The 23744-nt window shown below is 47.9% G+C and overlaps 2 protein-coding genes across 2 annotated transcripts in view; both read right to left on the reverse strand.

The window, feature by feature from the left end:
* Positions 1-3246, reverse strand: part of LOC311140107 (voltage-dependent calcium channel subunit alpha-2/delta-1-like) — a gene marked incomplete at its 5' end in the record, with an annotated part of 176858 nt that extends 173612 nt beyond the window's left edge. Inside the window, 3 exons of the mRNA XM_084175044.1 lie at positions 288-404; positions 2697-2778; positions 3239-3246. Coding sequence (XP_084031170.1) covers positions 288-404; positions 2697-2778; positions 3239-3246 — 207 coding nt within the window. The remainder of the gene's footprint in view (positions 1-287; positions 405-2696; positions 2779-3238) is intronic.
* An 8821-nt stretch (positions 3247-12067) lies between these two features.
* LOC311140108 (uncharacterized protein) overlaps positions 12068-23744 on the reverse strand; it is a gene marked incomplete at both ends in the record, with an annotated part of 91070 nt that continues 79393 nt past the window's right edge. The window contains one exon of the mRNA XM_084175045.1: positions 12068-12919. Within this exon, the coding sequence (XP_084031171.1) occupies positions 12068-12919 (852 nt within the window). The remainder of the gene's footprint in view (positions 12920-23744) is intronic.

The raw sequence follows: 23744 nt of genomic DNA on the forward strand, positions 1-23744 counted from the left end.
GCGTGTGTGACTTTGTCTGTATGTATGTATGTGTGTGTGTGTGTGTGTGTGTGTGTGTGTGGGGGGGGGGGGGGTCTGTGTTTGTGTGTGTGAGATTTTGTCTGCATCTGTATGTGTCTGTCTGTGTGTGTGTGTGTGTGTGTGTGTGTGTGTGTGTGACTTTGTCTGTATGTATGTATGTATGTATGTATGTATGTATGTATGTATGTGTGTGTGTGTGTGTGTGTGTGTGTGTGTGTGTGTGTGTGTGTGTGTGTGTGTGTATACTGATATGAACTGGTACTCACCTTGAGAGCACGAGAACGGTTGGCCAGGAGCTTCTCGATGTTACCCGCTGCGGTAGCCACCAGCTGGCTGGCATCGTTGGACCCCACACTGAAGTATTTCCTGTGGCTCTGGAAGATCTGCACCAATCAGGGTGACAGTGGAGCAATCAGGAGAGAGAAACATGGGTCAAAGGTGACACTGGACCAATCAGGAGAGGGAGATATCTGAGAATTGTACCTATGAGGATAGTCACAAAACTATATTTTACCACAAATGTACTTGATTACCTTTATTTGCAGGGACAATGCACACAATTATCCAAATGTATGTAAATGTGTCAGATTTAGGATTACGCATCATGGTCATAGTAAACATTTCTGCAATACATCAGCCAATCTCAACTGACCTTTCATGACGTCACCGCTGTGTGATGACAATGGACACGGTAGACAATGGCAGTGTAAATCAAGCAACATTAAGCAACATTGGAGCGCAGCAGCAAACACCATTTACTGAATATTGATGTTTCAGCAAGAGGAATAAAACAATAAAAAATCAGAAATGCCAAACAGCCGGAGGGGCTTTCTTAGTCCGACATTAAAACTACAGGCCTGTAGTGTGTGTGTGTGTGTGTGTGTGTGTGTGTGTGTTTACTTAGCTAACCCCTGCGGGGCTGTGTTATGTGTTTCTGCTAGCCCATGAGTAATGATACTGATGGTTATTCTCCACATGCTTGTTCTGCTTACAAGCAAATACAATACCCTCCCCTGTGCAGTAAACAAAGCAGCCATGCTGCCAGAGGCCTCAATGAAGGACATTTATTCTACTGCAACAGGACAAAGGAATGGTAGAGTTGACCATTGATATTATACCACTCTCCATATATGTATAGGCTATAGGGTCCAGATTGGGTCATATAGTCTAGCTATTTTCCCTCACTCCATTAGCATCAAATGATGCCCCTGACAGGAAATTAGCTTAAAACGTGGTATAACACCAAAATGGTAAAGATATCTGCTGTTTTCTTTTCTAAATGTCTGTGATGGCAGCCCTGATAAGCAGGGCAAGAGGTAGCCCTGATATGGTGTCTGCTATGGGTATTGTCCTGAGAATACTGTGTGTTTCTCAAGGGAAATCATGCCTGTGTTTTGTCCCTGAGACGTCATGCATGTGTGTGTGTCTGTGAAATTTCATTCAAAAGGAATCTGACGTACATTGACAATTACTGTGATGCTTATTCATTTTTTCTCCTTTCTTTTATAGTAATACATTGTTATTGATTATTGCATTGTTGGGCTTTGAGTTTGCAAGAAAGGCATTTCACTGTACTTGTGCACGTGACATTTAAACTTGAAATAATTACAGAGGCTCCATATCAGGCCTAGCTAGGCAAGAGGAAGTAATGTATCATAGGGTTATATCAATCAACACAAGGGATATGTCCCAAATGGCACCCTATTCCCCATATAGTGCACTACTTATGACTAGAGCCCCCTGGTCAAAAGTAGTGAACTACATAGGAAATAGGGTGCCATTTGGGATGCCGACAAAGTACCAGCTCCTCCTAACTGTCCAGATCATGTAAGCTTGTTAGGAAAGTGGATAGGGATGTACTGTTTGGAGTTGACACTGATAGTCCTTGAGGGTGGATATTCCGCTAGCAGAATACTGTAAGCAGTATACCCACACATCACTAATGAGATGACACTTTGTAAAATCCAGATGTGTTGAGACAACCATCATTGTATTGGATATGACACACATCAAACAGGAGAGGTCAGGAGTGTGTGTGTGTGTGTATGTGTGTGTCTGTGTGTGTGTCTGTGTGTGTGTGTGCGCGTGTTTGTTTGCGTGTGTGCTTGTGTGTGTATTGATTGTTGAATGGAGGAATGGAAATCCAGAGTTGTGGATGTGTGACTATGGGGTTGCAAGCATCCTGTGCGTTTGGAAGGAGTGTGGAAGTGTGGTATGTGCAAGGTTGTGCACGTCTGTGTGCCTATGTTTACAAGGTGTGTGTGTGTGTGTGTGTGTGTGTGTGGACGTGTTTAACTATTCTTGTGGGGACCAGAAGTCCCCACATGGTCAAATGTTATTTCTAGGGGGTTTAGGGTTAAGGTTAGAATTAGTGTTAGGGTTAGAATTATGTTAACGGTTAGGGTTAGGAGCAGGGTTAGTTTTAGGAGCTAGGGTTAATTTTAGGAGCTAGGGTTAGGTTTATGGTTAGGGTTAAGGTTAGGTTTTTGAGTTAAGGTTAGGGTTAGGGTAAGGGTTAGGGTAAGGGTAAGAGTACGGGTTAGGTTTAAGGTTAGGGAAAATTAGGATTTTGAAATGGACTGAATTGTGTGTCCCCACAAGGTTAGCTATACAAGACTGTGTGTGTGTGTGTGTGTGTGTGTGTGTGTGTGTGTGTGTGTGTGTGTGTGTCCAACCTGTATGAGGTTCTGCACTCCGCTGGCTGTGTCCGTCAGTGTGACCAGCTCCTGCTGCATCTGCTCCACCCATTCCTTTATCCTGAGGAAACAATGCAAGCACAAATCAAAATCATTAAAATGAATTTTACTTATCCAATCATATCCATATCTCTGAACTGCTGTTATCAGGGTCATATTAATTTGGCACCAAACAGAAGACAATGGACTGAAACAGGGAGGGACTGTTCAGTAAGAAAAACATTTGTTTTTCTGTTGCAAAACATTTGGCTACAGTGTGCACTAATAAATAAGACCCTGAAGGAGAATGATCAGATAGAAATACATTGCATAGAACAGATATGATTGTCTGTCAAATAGAATAAGGAATCAAGTTAGCTCTATGTTAGATTTCTATCTGCAACGCTGTGAACGTTTCGCCTCACTGCATAAATACTCTTGACTTACTTCGATTGGCCAATCACGTGAAAGCAGATACCACATGACGACACATCAACAGAGCAGTTACAGTACTGCTGACTATCACGTTATGCAAAACATACCTCGCCATATAGGCTAATAAATTCAGCAGTCTATAAAATAGTCATGTTTACCCTGAGTATATGTGATTTGACTCCCCATTAACTGTGCATTAGAGTAGATATAGAGAGAGTAGATTATATATTAATGGTTGTCAGTGGGTGAGTAACAAGGGTAGTGTCACGATCGTCAAAAGGAGGAGACCAAAGCGCAGCGCGTTGAGCGAACATCGTAGACTTTATTATAAAGAAACCACGATCAAAACAACAAACCAAATATGACGAAAGTGAAGTTCAATACTGATAATGACTAACAGCAACAAGGAAACAAAAACCCACAAAACCAAGGTGAAACCACACAGTATAAATATGGCTCCCAATCAGAGATAACGAGCCGACAGCTGACACTCGTTACCTCCGATTGGGAGTCATATGACTAAATCAACATGAAAACCAAACATAGAAATGAAACAACTAGATCCCACATAGAACTACACCCAAACGAAAATGACAACCCTGGCTCACTACTAAGAGTCCCGGAGCCAGAACGTCACAGTACCCCCCCCTAAAGGCGCGGACTGCGACCGCGCCTCACAACCCCACAATAGGGGAGGGCTGGGTGGGTGTTGCTCCCCGGAGGCGGTTCCGGCTCCGGGCTTGACCACCACCCCACTATAGTTACTACCCGCTTTCTTAACCTCCTCCCAATGACCACCCTCCACTTAAACCCACCTGGATTAAGGGGCAGCACCGGACTAAGAGGCAGCACCAGGCTGAGGGACAGCACCGGACTACGGGGCAGCACTGGACTAAGGGGCAGCACTGGACTAAGGGGCAGCACTGGACTAAATGGCGGATCCTGGCTGGCTGGCTCTGGCGGATCCTGGCTGGACGGCTCTGGCGGATCCTGGCTGGACGGCTCTGGCGGATCCTGTCTGGCAGAAGGCTCTGGCTGATCCTGTCTGGCGGAAGGCTCTGGCTGATCCTGTCTGGCGGAAGGCTCTGGCTGATCCTGTCTGGCGGAAGGCTCTGGCTGATCCTGTCTGGCGGAAGGCTCTGGCTGATCCTGTCTGGCGGAAGGCTCTGGCTGATCCTGTCTGGCGGAAGGCTCTGGCTGATCCTGTCTGGCCGAAGGCTCTGGCTGATCCTGTCTGGCGGAAGGCTCTGGCTGATCCTGTCTGGCGGACGGCTCTGAAGGCTCATGGCAGACGGGCGGCTTTGCAGGCTCAGTACAGACGGGCAGTTCAGACGGCGTTGGGCAGACGGACAGTTCAGACGGCGTTGGGCAGCCGGGCAGTTCAGACGGCGTTGGGCAGACGGACAGTTCAGGCCCCGTTGGGCAGACGGCAGACTCTGGCCGTCTGAGGCGCACCGTAGGCCTGGTGCGTGGTGCCGGAACTGGAGGTACCGGGCTGAGGACACGCATCTCAGGGCTAGTGCGGGGAGAAGCAACAGGGCATGCTTGGCCCTGGGGACGCACCGTAGGCCTGATGCGTGGTGCCGGAACTGGAGGTACCGGGCTGAGGACACGCATCTCAGGGCTAGTGCGGGAAGCAGCAACAGGGCATGCTTGGCCCTGGGGACGCACATAAGGCCTAGTGCGGAGAGCAGCCACAGGGCATGCTGGACCCTGGGGACGCACATGAGGCCTAGTGCGGAGAGCAGGAACAGGCCGGGCTGGGCTGGCGACGCGCACCGTATCTCTGGTGCGAGAGGCCGGAACAGGCCGGGCCGGGCTGGCGAAGCGCACCGTATCCCTGGTGCGTGGAGTAGGAACAGGCCGGGCTGGGCTGGCGACGCGCACCGTATCCCTGGTGCGAGTGGCCGGAACAGGCCGGGCCGGGCTGGCGAAGCGCACCGTATCCCTGGTGCGTGGAGTAGGAACAGGCCGGGCTGGGCTGGCGACGCGCACCGTAGGCTTCGTATGAGGCTCAGGAACAGGCCGGGCTGGGCTGGCGACGCGCACCGTACACTTAGTGCGAGGGGCCGGAACAGGCCGTACCGTACTGGGGACACACACTACTGACTGTACCTCGGGATTAGGAACGGGCCGGACCGGACTGGTTACACACCCCAGTACCTCTCGCCGTGCCTCTACACCTTCCTTCCCTGCTTTTCCCAGTAGCCCCCTTAACCTGGTAGCCTCCTGAATCCGTCCCTTCTCTGCCTCCGTCAGCCCCCTTAACCTGGTAGCCTTCTGAATCTGCCTTGTGGCAGCCTCCTGCTGCTCAGTCGCCCCAGCCATGTGCCCCCCCCCAAAACTTTTTGGGGTTGCCTCTCGTCCTTCCGACGATGGCCCTGCCGATGCCGTTGCTCCTCTCGCCGTCGCCTCTCCACCGTCTCGTTCCATGGTCGGCGATCCATACCATCCAGGATCTCCTCCCAAGTCCAGGACCCTTTACCGTCCAACAGTTCCATCCATGTCCAGACCCTTTGCTCCTGGACGCGCTGCTTGGTCCTTTTATGGTGGGTTTTTCTGTCACGATCGTCAAAAGGAGGAGACCAAAGCGCAGCGCGTTGAGCGAACATCGTAGACTTTATTATAAAGAAACCACGATCTAAACAACAAACCAAATATGACGAAAGTGAAGTTCAATACTGATAATGACTAACAGCAACAAGGAAACAAAAACCCACAAAACCAAGGTGAAACCACACAGTATAATATGGCTCCCAATCAGAGATAACGAGCCGACAGCTGACACTCGTTACCTCCGATTGGGAGTCATATGACTAAATCAACATGAAAACCAAACATAGAAATGAAACAACTAGATCCCACATAGAACTACACCCAAACGAAAATGACAACCCTGGCTCACTACTAAGAGTCCCGGAGCCAGAACGTCACAGGTAGGGGTGAGATAGTGGGTAATTTATGCAGGGAGAGGAGAGGGAGAAATTAGTAACAGAATGACTCCATTCTATCATAATGCTTTATTTGAATTGTTAATGAGATACAAATTAACTGTCTGTACCCTATATAGAAAATGAACAATAGTTAATTGGCTCAACAGTATGGATTAAGTAAGCAGTGCAAGTGTATCAAGTACAAGTTCACAGTGAGAGTGGGTGGTTCCTTCATTGTTCTGAAGAGAAAAGGTCCATATGCAACCATAAGACCAACATGTGTTATAAATAAATGGATTGATACACATTGAATAACCAGCATAGCTGCCATTTTGAACACATATTTGTCCTCTGTGCAAAACGTTTTGCTACAGCGTGCCCTATGAACACGACCCTGCTCACATACAGTACTATAGCGAGGCAATCTACGCTTGGTTGACGTGGGGATTGTGGACAGCATTGGTTCGTTCATTCATTACACTAGCAGTAGGGAATAGTCTAGAAGTGGGTGAATGGTCCATGCATAGGTAAACACAGTGATTGAGTGTGCATATTTCCAAACAGCGGGTAGCAGTGTGTCTAAACTGAAGATAAATCTACTTGAAACACCTAAATGCAGACCTAGAGGAGACATGTCTGTGTCCAAAATGGCACCCTATTCCCTATTTAGTGCACTACTTTTGACCAGATCCTTATGAGCCCTGGTCAAAAGTAGTGCACTATATAGGGAATAGGGTGCCATTTGGGAGGCATACCTGAATTCAAGGACACTGTAGCCGTACATGAACCCTCAACATAGTTAGGGGAGGAAGTGTGAATCCATATCCATAAACCCATCAAGTGTCAAACACCTAGATGAATCTTATTACTTGACAAGTGAGACATGATACAGGCTCATCTTCTAGGGAGAAACACATGGCAGCACACACACACACCCGCACACGCACACAGACACACACACACACACACACACCCACACCCGCACACAGACACACACATACACACACACACCCACACACAGACACACATACACACACACACACACAGACCCACACCCACACACAGACACGCACACACCCGCACACACCTCCCCACACACACACACACACACACACACACACACACACACACACACACACACAGACACACACCCGCACACAGACAGACAAACCCACACACACACACACACGCATGTGAATAATAACGCGCACGCACCTTACCCCCCCCCCCCCCCCCCTCCCAACACACACACACACGTGTTACAAATCCTTGTCAACAACCATTAAAAATGCATGACTGGGAATCATAAGGGAAATGAACAATTTTTAACCCTTTCCTCTATACAGAATTGCATTTGCCCTAGACTTTGGATACGTGTTATCTTTAAGCAATAAGGCCAGAGGAGGTGTGGTATATGGCAATATACCACGACTAAGTGCTGTTCTTAGGAACAACGCAACAGTTTGTTACGTTACAGCCTTATTCTAAAATTGATATATATTTTTTTTATCTCAGCAATCTACACACAATACCCCATAATGACAAAGCAAAAACAAGTTTTTAGATTTTTTTGAAAATGTATTACAAATAAAAACAGAAATAGCTTATTTACATAAGTATTCAGACCCTTTGCTATGAGACACGATATTGAACTCAGGTACATCCTGTTTCCATTTATCATCCTTAAGATGTTTCTACAACTTGATTGGAGTCCACCTGTGATACATTTTATTGATTGGACATGATTTGGAAAGGCACACACCTGCCTATATAAGGTCCCAAAATTGAAAGTGCATGTCAGAGCAAAAACCAAGCCATGAGGTCAAAGGAATTGTCTGTAGAGATCTGAGACAGGAGGCACAGATCTGGGGATGTGGGAGGTGACCAATAAACTGATGGTCACTCTGACAGAGCTCTAGAGTTCCTCTGTGGAGATGGGAGAACCTTCCAGAAGGACAACCATCTCTGCAGCACTCCACCAATCAGGCATTTATGGTAGAGTGGCCAGACGGAAGCCACTCCTCAGTAAAAGGCACATGACAGCCCGCTTGGAGTTTGCCAAAAGGCACCTAAAGACTCTCAGAACGTGAGAAACAAGATTCTCTGGTCTGATGAAACCAAGATTGAACTCTTTGGCCTGAATACCAAGTGTCACGTCTGGAGGAAACCTGGCACCATCCCTACGGTGAAGCATGGTGGTGGCAGCATCATGCTGTGGGGATGTTATTCAGCGGCAGGGCCTGGGAGACTAGTCAGGATCGAGGCAAAGATTAACAGAGCAAAGTACAGAGAGATCCTTGATGAAAACTCAGGACCTTAGACTGGGGCAAAGGTTCACCTTCCACAGGACAACGACCCTAAACACACAGCCAAGACAATACAGGAGTGGCTTCGGGACAAGTCTCTAAATGTCCTTGAGTGGCCCAGCTACAGCCCGGACTTGAACCTGATCGAACATCTCTGGAGAGACCTGAAAATAGATGTGCAGCAACACTCCTCATCCAACCTGACAGAGCTTGAGAGGATCTGCAGTGAGGAATAGGAGAAACTCCTCAAATACAGGTGTGCCAAGCTTGTAGCGTCATACCGAAGAAGACTCGAGGCTGTCATCGCTGCCAAAGGTGCTTCAACAAAGTACTGAGTAAAGGGTCTGAATACTTATGTAAATGTCATATTTCCAGTTTTTTTTTTATATACATTTGCTAAAATGTCTAAAACCTGTTTTTGTTTTGTCATTATGGAGTATTGTGTGTAGATTGATGAGGGAAAATAAAAATGGTCAATTTTAGAATAAGGCTGTAATGTAACAAAAATGTGGAAAAAGTCAAGGGGTCTGAATACTTTCCGAATGCACTGTATCACAAACACCCGAGGAGCCTTATTGCTATTCTAAAGTGGTTACCAACATAATTAGAGAGATAAATGAAATGTTTTGTCATACCCGTGGTATACGGTCTGATATTCCATGGCTTTCAGCTAATCAGAATTCAGGACTCAAACCACCCAGTTTATAATATCTAATAACCCACACAGTAATGTGACTGGGGCTCATGCTGTAAAACATATTTATAGCTCCGAGAAGCAGCTGTCCTGGGGGGCTTGGTGGCATGGCTGGAGTACTGTCAGCACATTTCTGATCACACACACACCCACGGCTGCGCACTCATTCACGCTCACACACACACACACACACACCTTTCAACCTACCTCCTCCATGAAGATATCAGTGCATGACATACTACTGAGCCAGCACCACTGAGCCAGCACCACTGAGCCAGCACCCCTGACCCAGCACCCCTGAGCCAGCACCCCTGAGCCAACACCACTGAGCCAGCACCACTGAGCCAACACCACTGAGCCAGCACAACTGAGCCAGCACCACTGACCCAGCACTACTGAGCCAGCACCCCTGACCCAGCACCCCTGACCCAGCACCCCTGACCCAGCACCACTGAGCCAGCACCCCTGACCTAGCACCACTGAGCCAGCACCACTGAGCCAGCACAACTGAGCCAGCACCCCTGACCTAGCACCACTGAGCCAGCACCACTGAGCCAGCACCACTGACCCAGCACCACTGAGCCAGCACCACTGAGCCAGCACCTCTGAGCCAGCACCACTGAGCCAGCACCACTGACACACCTACTCACACACCTCTGCTCATAGCCCTTAGCTCACAGCAGGAATAGCTGCTAGGGGTCACAGCAAGGTCCTAGCCTGTAGAGTCAGCTTTTGTCTGCTATGTGCAACAGGGTGCGCCCTGGAAATGTGTCCCATGGTCCTATCCAACAGGCTAGGCAGATGCAACAGGTGCCCTTGGCAATGAGGTCCTCTGTTAAAATGTAAATGTGTTCCTCCTCCCAACAGGGGCACTTAGAGTAGGTGTGCATTTGGACAGGAGATGCAGAGTGAAAAAGCTCACATTTAGAACGCAGCATTTATAAAATAATGAATAGACTTGATATTCTCTATGATGAGGCTCTAGCACTGAACATTTGGGCCGACCATTTTGATTCCTTCTCTGAATACTGACCTTATGTTCTAGCTTTTATGCCGTATTCCCTCAGGTAACCAATAACAGGTGGAAGAGCTTAGTAAATCTGGCCAAAAGCCAACTCTGCTTCGCGATTAAACAATGATTAGTTCTTACAGTATCCAATACTGTATAATAACTACAGACAGATGGTACAGCCCATAGCCAATTTGTTCTGTGTGTGTGAGTTCAGCCCCATAACTTGTCTGAAACAGGAGAGGCAGCCGGTAATGAGGAGAGGGGAACAACAATAAACCTCGTCCCATGGAGGGGCCACCGTTTCTGGGTAAAGATCATGTAACTGTCCCCTTGCCTCCGGCAGCTATGGAGGACCCAGAGGTCAGAGTGTTGGTAAAAAAATGACACCACATTATTATTGGTACACTGTGAACTAACAACCGTGAAAAAAGCATAATCTAAAGTCAAGGACAAGAAAAGCATTATTATTTATGTCTCTAAACAAATGAGGGCTCTTGTAATGTTTATTTTGTATTGTTTAAAAAGACAAGCTCTCCCTCAACACATAGTGGAAAAAGTGCAATATTACCACAAAGGAGGAAAAGCAATGTTTTTCTCTCAAAGACAAACCATGAAGTAATGTAAAAAAGAAAAGAGGTTTCAACACTTAAAGAGCTCAACCGAGCCCTCTGAGAGGATGGAAACTTGGAGCGGGTCATGGAAAAATGAGATAACATCCCCCTACCCCCTCACCTTCCCCCTCTCCCTCCCTCCCTCTGACTCTCTCCCTAGTGAAAAGGAAATGAAGGGTGCTTTGAGGCGGGAAAACCCAAAATGTCTGGTGAGCCAGAGAGAGAGAGCCAAGCATTACAGCCAGTTGCACACTCCGGGGCTGGGACTGAGTGGAGCCTTGTGAAACTCAGCCAAGTGTAAAGCGAGAGACCCATAACCCCCCCTAAAGCCTTTTATCTCGCTGTCTCGCTGCTTGTGTTCTTAACATCCCCCACTTACACAACAGACTGTGCGCATTTAGACAACGGCGGCAGTTTTTCATTTTCTCTTTTTCTCCTTCTCGCCATCCTCCTCTTACACAATGTAACGTTTGGGTTTGTTTTGCTCTGTGGAGAGAGCAGAGCGCAGATCAACGTGGGTACACTGCTGGAGGTGAGCCGGAGGAGAGAAAGGACTGGTTTTATTTTGGATGAATATATCATCTGATATGCAGAGGGAGAGCCTTCACTTTAAAGAAATGACATGGACCTCTCACAAGGTTTTTTACCGAGTAATTTCAATTTAAATGCGTGTCTGTGAATTCCTGATGGAGAGGTCGTGATTTTCATATGACTAAACGGGAATTAATGCAGACAGGACAGGTGATGACTATTGAATAAGTTAAAACTTATTGTCCTGTTACATATGGCATTCATTTATTTTGACATATGATAACTTGAGTCTTTTTATTCATTTTCATAAAATCAGTAAGCCATCCAAATACACCCCACCATGTACAGCAGCTGGCGATCAGACAAAGATATTTCAATTGTTCTGAGAATTAATTGGAGAGTTCCCCACTACTGTGAATGAGGATATTTTGGGTCATCTTTTGATTAAATCTTCCAATTGTATCTTAACCTTACAGAATGAGCATCTTATGTATATGACCTATTAACCTTCTACAGTAGCTGGTGATTAGACAAAGATATTCCTCTCTCTCTCTCGCTCTCCCTCTCTCTCTCTCTCTGTAACAGAAGACGCCTCCCCAGACCAGATGTCACCTGTGTGTTGGAAACCATTGAAACCAGAGCACAGGGGCCTTCAGTGGACAAAAGGGGGTCACATGAGGTCAGTGGGGTTCAAAGGTCAAGGGGACAGGTGCAGCTCTTTCACAGGACCTCTTAGCCTAATCACATGGGCGGGGACTCTGTACAGTGTGTGTGCGTGTGTGTGTAGGGGGGTGTGGGTGGGGTGTTGAAAGGGTCTGTATTATGTAACTCATCAACTGAAGTGCTATATCACGGGGTGTGATGAAGCATATAATAGGACAACTGTTCCCTGAGTGTTCCCTGAGTGTTCCCTGAGAGTTCCCTGAGTGTTCCCTGAAAGTTCCCTGAGTGTTCCCTGAGAGTTCCCTGAGAGTTCCCTGAGTGTTCCCTGAGTGTTCCCTGAGTGTTCCCTGAGTGTTCCCTGAAAGTTCCCTGAAAGTTCCCTGAGAGTTCCCTGAGTGTTCCCTGAGTGTTCCTTGAGAGTTCACTGAGTGTTCCCTGAGAGTTCCCTGAGAGTTCCCTGAGTGTTCCCTGAGAGTTCCCTGAGAGTTCCCTGAGTGTTCCCTGAGTGTTCCCTGAGAGTTCCCTGAGTGTTCCCTGATTGTTCCCTGAGAGTTCCCTGAGTGTTCCCTGAGTGTTCCCTGAGTGTTCCCTGAGAGTTCCCTGAGAGTTCCCTGAGTGTTCCCTGAGTGTTCCCTGAGTGTTCCCTGAGAGTTCCCTGAGTGTTCCCTGAGAGTTCCCTGTGTTCCCTGAGTGTTCCCTGAGTGTTCCCTGAGTGTTCCCTGAGAGTTCCCTGAGAGTTCCCTGAGAGTTCCCTGAGAGTTCCCTGAAAGTTCCCTGAGTGTTCCCTGAGCGTTCCCTGAGAGTTCCCTGAGTGTTCCCTGAGAGTTCCCTGAGTGTTCCCTGAGAGTTCCCTGAGTGTTCCCTGAGTGTTCCCTGAGAGTTCCCTGAAAGTTCCCTGAAAGTTCCCTGAGTGTTCCCTGAGAGTTCCCTGAGAGTTCCCTGAGTGTTCCCTGAGAGTTCCCTGAGTGTTCCCTGAGAGTTCCCTGAGTGTTCCCTGAGAGTTCCCTGAGAGTTCCCTGAGTGTTCCCTGAGAGTTCCCTGAATGGTAGAGTAGGACCTGAACCCAAGTGCCCTAGAAATATATTATTTAACAGTACTATCCCCAATAAGCTTACCAATCTCAAAGACTCACTTGAAAACACAACACCATTTAACAGTGCTGTCCCCAATCAGGTCATCTATCTCAAAGACTCACTTGGAAACACAACACCATATGTTACAGTACACCACTAAACTGAGTAACCAACAATAATAAAAAAAAATATGTAATTATTGTCACATACACCGGATAGGTGCAGTGAAATGTGTTGTTCTACAGGGTCAGCCATAGTAGTACGGCGCCCCTGGAGCAAATTAGGGTTAAGTGCCTTGCTCAAGGGCCATGGTGAATAAGGTGCCCAAGAATAACGTGTTTAGCCAATAACCACGCACAACACAGAATGGAGCGTCCAATCCCAGAGCCCGATACAGAGGAGTGGGGAGCCCAGAATAGCTTGTCTGACTCAGAGTGAGAGCATCATTGTCTGACCGCTGGCTGGATTAGCCCTCGAGTTACTTTAGACTACTGAGGCCATTTCTGTTCTCTCCTCTCAATTTCACCCAGCTTCTTTTTCAAAATGATGCAGCTATTTCAGCCCGCTTTATGTAGCTGAAAACTGAAGCAATGGCTATGTTCCAATATCCAGATAAGCATTTAGAATACACACCAGAAGGTAATTGAACCATTCTCCTACACTCTTAGAAAAAAAGGTGCTATCTAGAACCTTTACTGGTTCTTCGGCTGTCCCAATAGGAGAAGCCTTTGAATAACCCTTTTTGGTTTCAGGAATAACTATTTTGGGTTCCATGTAGATCCCTTTCTACAGAGGGTTCTACATGGAACCCAAAAGGGTTATACCTGGAACCAAAAAAGGTTCTACATGGAACCAAAAAGGGTTCTCCTATGCGGACAGCCAAAGAACCCTTTTAGAAGCCTTTTTTCTAAGAGTGTATATGTTCAAAATGCAATTTGTAATGCTACATTGGTAAATATCAAAATAAAAGCATACTGAAACAAACACCCCCAACTCTGTGTCATGGTTTAAAAAATAAATTCCCATGTGGCTGCACTTGTCATCCCGGGACAGTACCCATTTTTCAGCCCCTTTTCAGGTCTCTCAACTTTTCTTCCTACAAAAAACGTCCTTTTGTCAGCAAGACACAGCAATTAATTCAGGCTACAAGAGTGTAGACCCAATGACAATCGTCGAATATCATTACACTTTTTGGTGTTTTGTAACAGATCAAATGGCGCCAGTGCACAGTTGTCACGGATTCTGCCGAGGCTGCCCCTCCTCCTTGCTCGGGCAGGCTTTGGCGTTCGTCGTCACCGGAGTACTAGCTGCTGATGATCTATGTTCTATGTTTCTATGTTCTACCTGTTGTTGTCTGATTGTCTCACACCTGTTTCCCATCAGGCAATTACTCCTTCCCTATTTAACCCGGTGGCTCCCATTGTGTTTTGTGCGTGTTTTTATTTTCGTTTCGTGTGTCATTTGGTGAGCGGGTTTACTCCTCCCTGTGTGGAGGTATTTTGTATTTGTTTCTTTACTTGTTAGTAAAGTAAGTTTTCATTGAGTTCTGTGTCCTGCGCCTGACTTCGATCCACCGCATTACACTGACACTCGTGACAGAAACACGCACCACTATGGAGTCAGCAGGTACAGCCAGTCTGTCCGGATCGATGGAGGAACGCATCCAACGACAGGAGAGCATGATCCAGGCTCTCGGCACCGCTGTGGAGAGAGTGGTTAACACTATGGAACGATGGGAGAGAGGTTGCTTTCCTACACCTCCTCCAACCACTCAACCTCCCACACCACTGTCCACCCCTTCACCACCTGGCTCCAGTGGGATTCGGCTCTCGCTCCCGAGGGCATACGACGGTACACCAGCCGGGTGTCAGGGTTTTCTTCTCCAGGTAGAGCTCTACCTGGCAACCATTCACCCGGCGCCCTCGGGATACGAGAGCGTGTCCGCCCTCATCTCCTGTCTGTCGGGGAAGGCGCTCGAGTGGGCCAACACCGAGTGGGGAGGTATAGACGCTACATCAGTCCGCTACGAGGATTTCACCCACCGCTTTCGGGCGGTATTCGATCATCAACCGGAGGGGAGAGCGGCAGGCGAACGTCTGTTCCACCTAAGACAGGAGAGGAGGAGTGCGCAGGATTTTGCGCTGGAGTTCAGGACTCTGGCAGCCAGCCCAGGATGGAATGAGAGGGCCCTGATCGACCACTATCGATGCAGCCTAAGGGAGGACGTTCGTCGGGAACTGGCCTGCAGGGATTCCAACTTCAACCTGGACCAACTGGTGGATATGTCCATCAGGCTGGATAACCTGTTGGAAACCTGCGGACGTTCTGATCGGGGCCCGTCCATTCCATCCCCCAGCACCTCCGACCCTACCCCCATGGAGCTCGGAGGAGCTGCGCTTAGGGAGACCAGGAGAGGGGCTGTTCCCTGCACCAACTGTGGCCGCAGAGGACACACTGCTGGTCGGTGCTGGGGAGGGTCCCCAGGGAGTCGAGGCAGTAGGCAGAGCACTGGTCGACCGTCTCAGGTGAGAAAGCACCCGACTCACCCAGAGCTCATGTGTATTGAGGTTGTTTTCCCAGAGTTTTCTCATCATTCCCAGCATAAGGCGCTAGTAGATTCAGGCGCAGCTGGGAATTTTATTGATCGTCAGTATTCACTTAGTTTAGGGATTCCCACTGTACGTGTTGATGTGCCCTTCCCTGTGCATGCATTAGATAGTCGCCCGTTAGGGTCAGGCCTAATCAGGGAGGTCACCGCTCCACTCTTAATGAGGACGCAGGTGGGTCATGAGGAGAGGATTAGTCTCTATCTTATTGATTCTCCTGCGTATCCTGTGGTGTTGGGACTTCCCTGGTTAACCACTCATGACCCAACTATTTCATGGCAACAGAGGGCTCTCAAAGGATGGTCCAGTCAGTGCTCAGGCAGGTGTGTAGGGGTTTCCTTAGGGGCTACTACGGTGGAAAGTCCAAACCAGGTCTCCACCATGCACATTCCCTCTGAGTATGCCGATTTGTCTCTCGCCTTCAGTAAAAAGAGGGCGACTAAATTACCACCCCATCGTCCGGGGGGTTGTGCAATAAATCTCCAGGTGGGCGCTGCACTTCCCCGGAGTCACGTGTATCCTCTGTCACAGGAGGAGAAGGCGGCTATGGAAACATATGTCTGAGACCGGGATACCTCGCTTGTTCACGAAATTGGATCTCAGGAGCGCGTACAACCTGGTGTGTATCCGGGAGGGAGATGAGTGGAAAACGGCATTCAGTACCACCTCAGGACACTATGAGTACCTCGTCATGCCATACGGGTTGATGAATGCTCTATCAGTCTTCCAATCCTTTGTCGATGAGATTTTCAGGGACCTGCACAGAGAAGGTGTAGTGGTGTATATTGATGACATTCTCATATACTCCGCTACACGGGCCGAGCATGTGTCCCTGGTGCGTAATGTGCTTGGACAACTGTTGGAGCATGACCTGTATGCCAAGGCGGAGAAATGCCTGTTCTTTCAGGAGTCCATCTCCTTCCTAGGGTACCACATGTCCACGTCTGGGGTGAGGATGGAGAGTGACCGCATTTCGGCCGTGCGTAATTGGTCGACTCCAACCATGGTGAAGGAGGTGCAGTGATTCTTGGGGTTTGCCAACTACTACCGGAGGTTTATCCGGGGCTTTGGGCAGGTAGCAGCTCCCATTACCTCGTTGCTGAAGGGGGGACCTGTGCGTCTGCAGTGGTCAGCTGAGGCGGACAGGGCTTTTAGTCACCTGAAGAACCTGTTTACCTCGGCTCCAGTGCTGGCTCATCCGGATCCCTCCTTGGCTTTCACGGTTGAGGTGGACGCGTCGGAGGCTGGGATAGGCGCTGTACTTTCCCAGCGCTCGGGCACACCACCCAAACTCCGCCCCTATGCATTCTTTTCGAAGAAGCTCAGCCCGGCGGAGCGCAACTATGATGTGGGGGACCGGGAGCTGTTGGCTGTAGTCCAAGCCCTGAAAGCGTGGAGACATTGGCTTGAGGGGGCTAAACACCCTTTCCTTATTTTGACTGACCACCGCAATCTGGAGTACATCCGGGCGGCGAGGAGATTAAACCCTCGTCAGGCAAGGTGGTCCATGTTTCTCACCCGTTTTGTTTTCACTCTTTCTTACAGACCAGGTTCCCAGAACGCTAAGGCAGATGCTCTGTCCCGACTGTATGACACGGAGGAGAGTTCCGTGGAGCCCACTCCCATACTTCCAGCTTCGTGTCTGGTGGTACCGGTGGTGTGGGAGGTTGACGCGGACATCGAGCAGGCGTTGCGTAACGAACCCCCTCCTCCCCAGTGTCCAGAGGGTCGTGTGTATGTCCCGCTGGAGGTCTGCGATCGTTTGATCTATTGGGCTCACACATCACCCTCCTCTGGTCATCCTGGCATCGGTCGGACAGTGCATTGTCTTAGTGGGAAGTACTGGTGGCCCACCTTAGCTAAGGACGTGAGGGTTTATGTTTCCTCCTGCTCGGTGTGCGCCCAGTGTAAGGCTCCTAGACACCTGCCCAGAGGGAAATTGCAACCCCTACCCGTTCCACAACGACTGTGGTCCCACCTATCGGTGGATTTCGTGACGGATCTTCCCCCCTCACAAAGGAACACCACGATCCTGGTCGTTGTGGATCGGTTTTCTAAAAGTCCTGCTGCCTCATTCCTCTGCCCGTTCTCCCTACTGCCCTACAGACTGCTGAGGTCCTATTTACACACGTCTTCCGGCACTATGGGGTACCTGAGGATATAGTGTCTGATCGGGGTTCTCAGTTCTCCTCAAGGGTCTGGAGGGCGTTCATGGAACGTCTGGGAGTCTCGGTCAGCCTTACCTCAGGGTTTCACCCTGAGAATAACGGGCAGGTGGAGAGAGTCAACCAGGAGGTGGGTAGGTTTCTGAGGTCGTATTGCCAGGACCGGCGGGGGGAGTGGTCGGTTTTCCTCCCCTGGGCAGAGATGGCCCAGAACTCACTCCACCACTCCTCCACTAACCTGTCTCCATTCCATTGTGTATTAAGTTATCAGCCGGTCCTGGCACCTTGGCATCAGAGCCAGATCGAGGCACCTGCGGTGGATGAATGGTTTCCTGCAGCGGGCCATCGGGCGGCAAAAGGCGAGCGCCGACCGCCACCGCAGTGAGGCTCCGGTGTATGCACCGGGGGACCGGGTCTGGCTCTCGACCCGAAACCTGCCCTGCCGGAAGCTGGGTCGGCGGTTTGTGGGGCCATTCAAAGTCCTGAGGAGATTGAACGAGGTATTTTATAGGTTACAGCTTCCTCCTGAGTATCGTAAAACAGTGCACTGATTGGATGCTGGAATTATTTTGGAGTGGACGAACATGCACAGGTAGCCTACTATTTGTTTGACAATAAGATGACAACATCATGACTGGTTGTGTTCATGCCAAAGGTAAAAGGTGATACATTTATTACCGTTAAATGACGTCTTTACTATAGGGCCCATCAAAAAAAAATAATAATAATAATAATAGAGAACCCCCCAAAATGTCACGGAATAATCGTACTCCGATACACGCTTCAATTAGTGTTACAATGCACTAATGTATCATAAGGCCTTATAAATGAACTTATGAGGCATTTTTGTGTGTGTGCCTCATATAATGTGTTAGCTTCATGCTAAGTATGCTAGGCTACCGTAAATATTTATTGTTTAAGAAAAGTTTAGTTTGTTTTATTTCTCTCAGTTGTAATGGCATTGCAAAATAGGCTAACTAGCACACATTGCTAGGTTCAGCTAGAGCTGGCAAGCAGGCAGTAAAGATGGGAGTTTTCCACCACTGGGTCAATCTTTCTCACAAAAAGCATTCAGTCAAGCCTACAGTGTAAAATGTAATGTTCGGACTCCAGAACCATACTGTTACTTTCTTTGTGTAACGTATAAGAAGGGAGTCAGGAAGCAGGTGCAGAAGGTGAGTGTAATATTAATAAACATGAAGATAGTACAAAACAGGAGGAGCATACTGAACTTAACCAAAACCAATACTGCCTGATGACTGAGGCTGCTGAGGGCTATATGGAGGGAGAGTAATCAGGGTGGGGATGAAGTCAAGGTGTGCTTAACGATGGGGAGCAGGTGTGCGCAATGATGGTTGCCAGGTGTGCACAATGTGGGTTGCCAGGACAGAACCTGACACCATGTGAACACCTCTAGCCAGCCGAGAGCTCCATCGATTGCAAAGTCAAAAGCCCCATCATTCCTGAGCAATAGCTTCAAGTTGAAACAGATCGGCAACCAATAGCCCCTCTCAGTATTTCATTTAGATCTGAAAGATTTGGCTAGGTATGGTAGTAGTTTCATCTTGTCCCTGATAGGCTGGGTGTAGATTTTGCCATGCAGCTTACACCTATCCAATCCTTTCAGATCATCAGAACTAGGGGGTAGGATGTGTTTCTGGACAGGACACAAACCTAGGCTGAGCAGTTACCACTCACATTTAACAGAGATAATCAGTGACCTAACTACCAGCGACCAGTCATTTTCAATGAAAGGAGGAGATGAGACAAGAGGACACACACAGCGACTTAAAAGTCGTAACGAAAGCTAGCAACCAAAGTTCAACATTTCCCAAGTTTATGCTAATTGTAGCAACGCAACTGCGCGGCAGCCCGTTAGACCAAACATACAACTTCCTGAGTCTCTCCTCTCCACCACTCCTCTCCTCTTCATTCCACTCTTTGCTGTTAACACAGGGCTGTTTTGAGACTCACACTTTGTCAGCAGAGCCACACTTGATCTCTAAATACTGTCAAACTGTCAGGGAGAAGAAGTATGGCAGCAGGCAGCAGCTGCCTGACAGACAGGCGCAGACTGAAATGTTATTTTTTTTTTTTTTTACCCCTTATTAGTGGTGATTTTTCCTTCTAAACTACTAAGAGGGATATACCAGTGACATAAGCGTGAGGAGGCGGGAGAGCGAGAGAGAGAGAGGGGGAGAGAGAGAGAGAGAGAGAGAGACAGAGGGAGAGAGAGAGGGAGGGAGACAGAGGGAGAGAGAGAGGCTATAATTTAGCCACCAGATACCTAATAAGAGCTGGTACTGTGGAGCAGTAGGCTTTAATAACCAACCTGACAGAACACTGGAGAAGACAAACAGTCTCTCTCTCTCTTTTGGTATCTATTTTTCTCACTGTACCCGTTTACCTTGCTCTATCTCTTTTCTCGGTTGCTCCCTCTCTCTTTGTTTTTCTATCACTCTTTATCTCTCCTTTGCTCTCGCTTGCTTTCCCTCTCCCTCCCTTTCTCACTCTACCTCTAACCTCCTCTCTCTCATTCAGTCTGTTTCACTTTAACCATCTCCTTTGCTCTCTATCACTCTCTCCCCTCCCTCCCTCCCTCCCTCCCTCCCTGCCTCCCTGGGAGGCAAAACAGCCAGTTAAAGGATAATATCCTCTTTATTTATTGAGGTCAATCACACAGTAATTGTAGGCTTTGTAGCTGTCTCCCGTCCTCATTATCCTGGGCGGCGAGAGGTTATTGATGTTCTTCTCTCTTTCACTCTTCTCCCCCCATCATTTTCCTGTCAAGAAGTCCGGAACACAGAACCCTGCTTAGATTTGAGGCGGCTGCTTATGTGGGAACCCATGGCAACCGTGCTTGTTGCACTCCAATGGGTACTTATGGTATAAATAACAACAGAGAGTATATGAGGAGAGGAGAGACTGTCCACTGTTGTCCAGGCATGTTCATTTCCCCTACAGTGGAATCGCCATGACATCACAAAATGACAATCAACCTAACCTGCAATGGTCTTTTCAGTATACACTAACAAATACCTTTAATATATCTCACTATATCGCAATACAATGATGCCTGATACACACATCTTGTATAACTAACCCTGTGGGGGGACACAATTCAGTACCATTCAAAATCCTATTTTCCATAACCCCTAACCCTAAATCTAACTCTAACCCTTACCCTTACATTAATCCTAACCCCAAAACCTAACCTTAACCCTTAGCTCCTAACTCTAACCCTAAAACTAATCCTCGTTCCTAAACCTAATTCTAACCTTAACCATAAACCCCCTAGAAATAACATTTGACCTTGTGGGGACTAACAAAATGTCCCTTTTTTTTTTTTTTTACTATTCTGGTCCCCACAAGTATAGTTAAACACTTCCACACACACACACACACACACACACACAGGCGAGGGGAGAATAGTGTATATTTAATTCACGAAATGTTAAACAATTCAAGAAGAACATCTAGTATGTCCTGTAGTATGTTCCAACAGACACAGTAAAAATACACCCAGGGGTGTTGTGAAATGTCTGGTTACCATAGAAATGCAGCCTGGAGTGGGTGCTAGTCAATGACCTAATTTCCCTTGGGAGAATCTTTCAGGTTCTGGACACCGTGTGATTCAATTACCCCAGTGCTGAGCCACAACAGGTCCTGGTTGAAAAGACAGAAGCTGAGATCCATCACAGAGATCCACAATGGGGGGGGGGGGGGGCAGTGTGTGTGTGTTCCACAGTCAAACACCCAAAACAGTTTATTTACACATTTGGAATCTCCTCTGGCATACCAGTCTGTGTCCACAAATCCATTTATCTCCCGTTCTCTCCTCTTCTTTCTTTTTCCATTTCCCCCATTCCCTCTATCCATCCCTCTCTCTATCACACATCTGACAATCCGAAACGCCTGCACCGGAGTTCCCACTCCACTGGATCAACCTTACCCATCCATCCCATCTGCCTCACAAGATACACTACACCCTCTTTCATGTGACGTGTTAAAAATATCAAATTAACATCAATCTACCACCCACACAATAAGGCTAAGTGCCTCTTTGCTGGGGTTGTTCAGATTTGAGGTGTATATCTGATGAGTCCACACTGACACAACCAGTGTTGTAAACGCCACTTGTGTCCACACGACTCCATTACACAGACCACAAGCCCCATCGTGTCCAAATCCCTCTGTTATTTATTTATTATTTACTTTATAAGGTCTGGGATTAATGTGTGGACTGACAGACTAACGGACATGAAGCAGTTATAACTGAGCCTCCGTTGTTTTGGGGTATTATAGGATGTGTTAGCCAGTGGTGAATATAGCCAATGAATCATGACTCATCATAAATTGCAGTTAGACTATTTCCAAGGTAAAGAAATGATCAATTAATTGTGAATTTTCACTTAAAGCTTTAGTCAAAATTCTGTGAGTTTAGAGCAGATTGGTCAAAACGTTATGGAGCTGGTGGTTTTAGTGTGGCTTTAGACAAGGATGTCTTAAAACGGCCATCCCTTTTGCCTCAACAGATAGACAAGGTGTTGTAGTCAAATCCAAGATCTCAATCCCTGCTCCGGGATTCAGGAATATTGTACAGCGTTACGTACAGACGTGGTTCCTGTGGTGGATAGGGCATCGGTCCAAACAGCTGTTAACCATTCCCATTCCCAACATCTTCCGGCAACGTCTTCGGAACGCAATGGAAAACTCCGGGAGGTACCATGTGCCACAGATGGCCGGGGACGACGTAGCCTGGGTCAGCTTAGCTTTAGCGTAGCGCTGTGTGATTACATCTACTTCCAGTCTTCTAGTGTACACACACATCAGGTCAGGCAAAGTAGTCTTTCAGTCTTCCCAGTGGTCTGAACCGGAGGAGAGGGTGGGGGAGACACTAAAACCGGACACTAAAGCAACAAACAGGAGGCTGCACATAAAGTGTGGATCCCCAAGCTTCAGTGGTGGAGCGTGGAGGAGATTTATGGGGTATGGGGGGAACGAGTTAGCGCGGTACAAAGATATCCCAGACCAGTACAAACCCCCAGGTCTCAGTCAGAGTCAGGACATTCACCCCCTCCCCTAGAGGCTAGACTAGATCACCTAAATATAGCCTGAGAGAGAGAGAGAGAGAGAGAGAGAGAGAGAGAGAGAGAGAGAGAGAGAGAGAGAGAGAGAGAAGAGAGAGAGAGAGAGAGAGAGAGAGAGATGGGGGGAGAGAGAGAGATATGGGGGAGTGAGAGAAAGAGAGAGAGAGAGAGAGAGAGAGAGAGAGAGAGAGATCAGAGAGAAGAGGATTTTAGAGAGAGAGAGAGTGCAGCAGAGATTGTCGTGGGCCAGACCGTGTGCCCTAGTGTCTGGGTAGCTGGGTAACAGATATAGCCTTTAGCTGCTTACGCAGATGGGCTGTGGGCATTCCTCCTGAAATATTCCTGCTAACACCAGCTCTCTCATGGGGAGCGGTGTCATACACAGACATAACAACCCGGGTTGGCTTCAAACACCTTTCTAAAATATAATACTGTTAATATGGTCATAAATAGACTCTTTTACCTCTGACAGTTGAAAGTTAAAATATATATTCAGAATAAGAAACCCATGCGGAAATTAACCCACAAGCATGGTGTTGGATGCTCCACACTCAAAACCACTGAGTCACTGGAACCTCCTAATCATTCAAACTCAGCCTCTGAATACACACTCGACAAACACCATTGTGTTCTAGTCCCTATGCACTGACACAGATAGCATCTTTAGCTCTTTATTTCCATTGCCTCGGTGAGTGAGGTCTTTACATTATGCCAGCAGATCAGTGGAGACAGGGTTGGGAACACGAAAAGGCATATATATATATTCAGCTGGTTGAGCATGAAATCTAATTATGCTTTAAAACTGAGAGGGGAAAACGCAGCGAGATGGGAACCATGGAAATGGAGGAGAGGGGAGGAGAGCGGGAAAGGGAGGGGGAGAGAAATGGAGGGAGAGAGAGTGGGACACGGAGGAGAGGAGAGGAGAGAGG

This window comes from Coregonus lavaretus, assembly GCF_964263955.1.
Source record: "Coregonus lavaretus genome assembly, chromosome: 13".
NCBI classification, from domain to species: Eukaryota; Metazoa; Chordata; class Actinopteri; order Salmoniformes; family Salmonidae; genus Coregonus; species Coregonus lavaretus.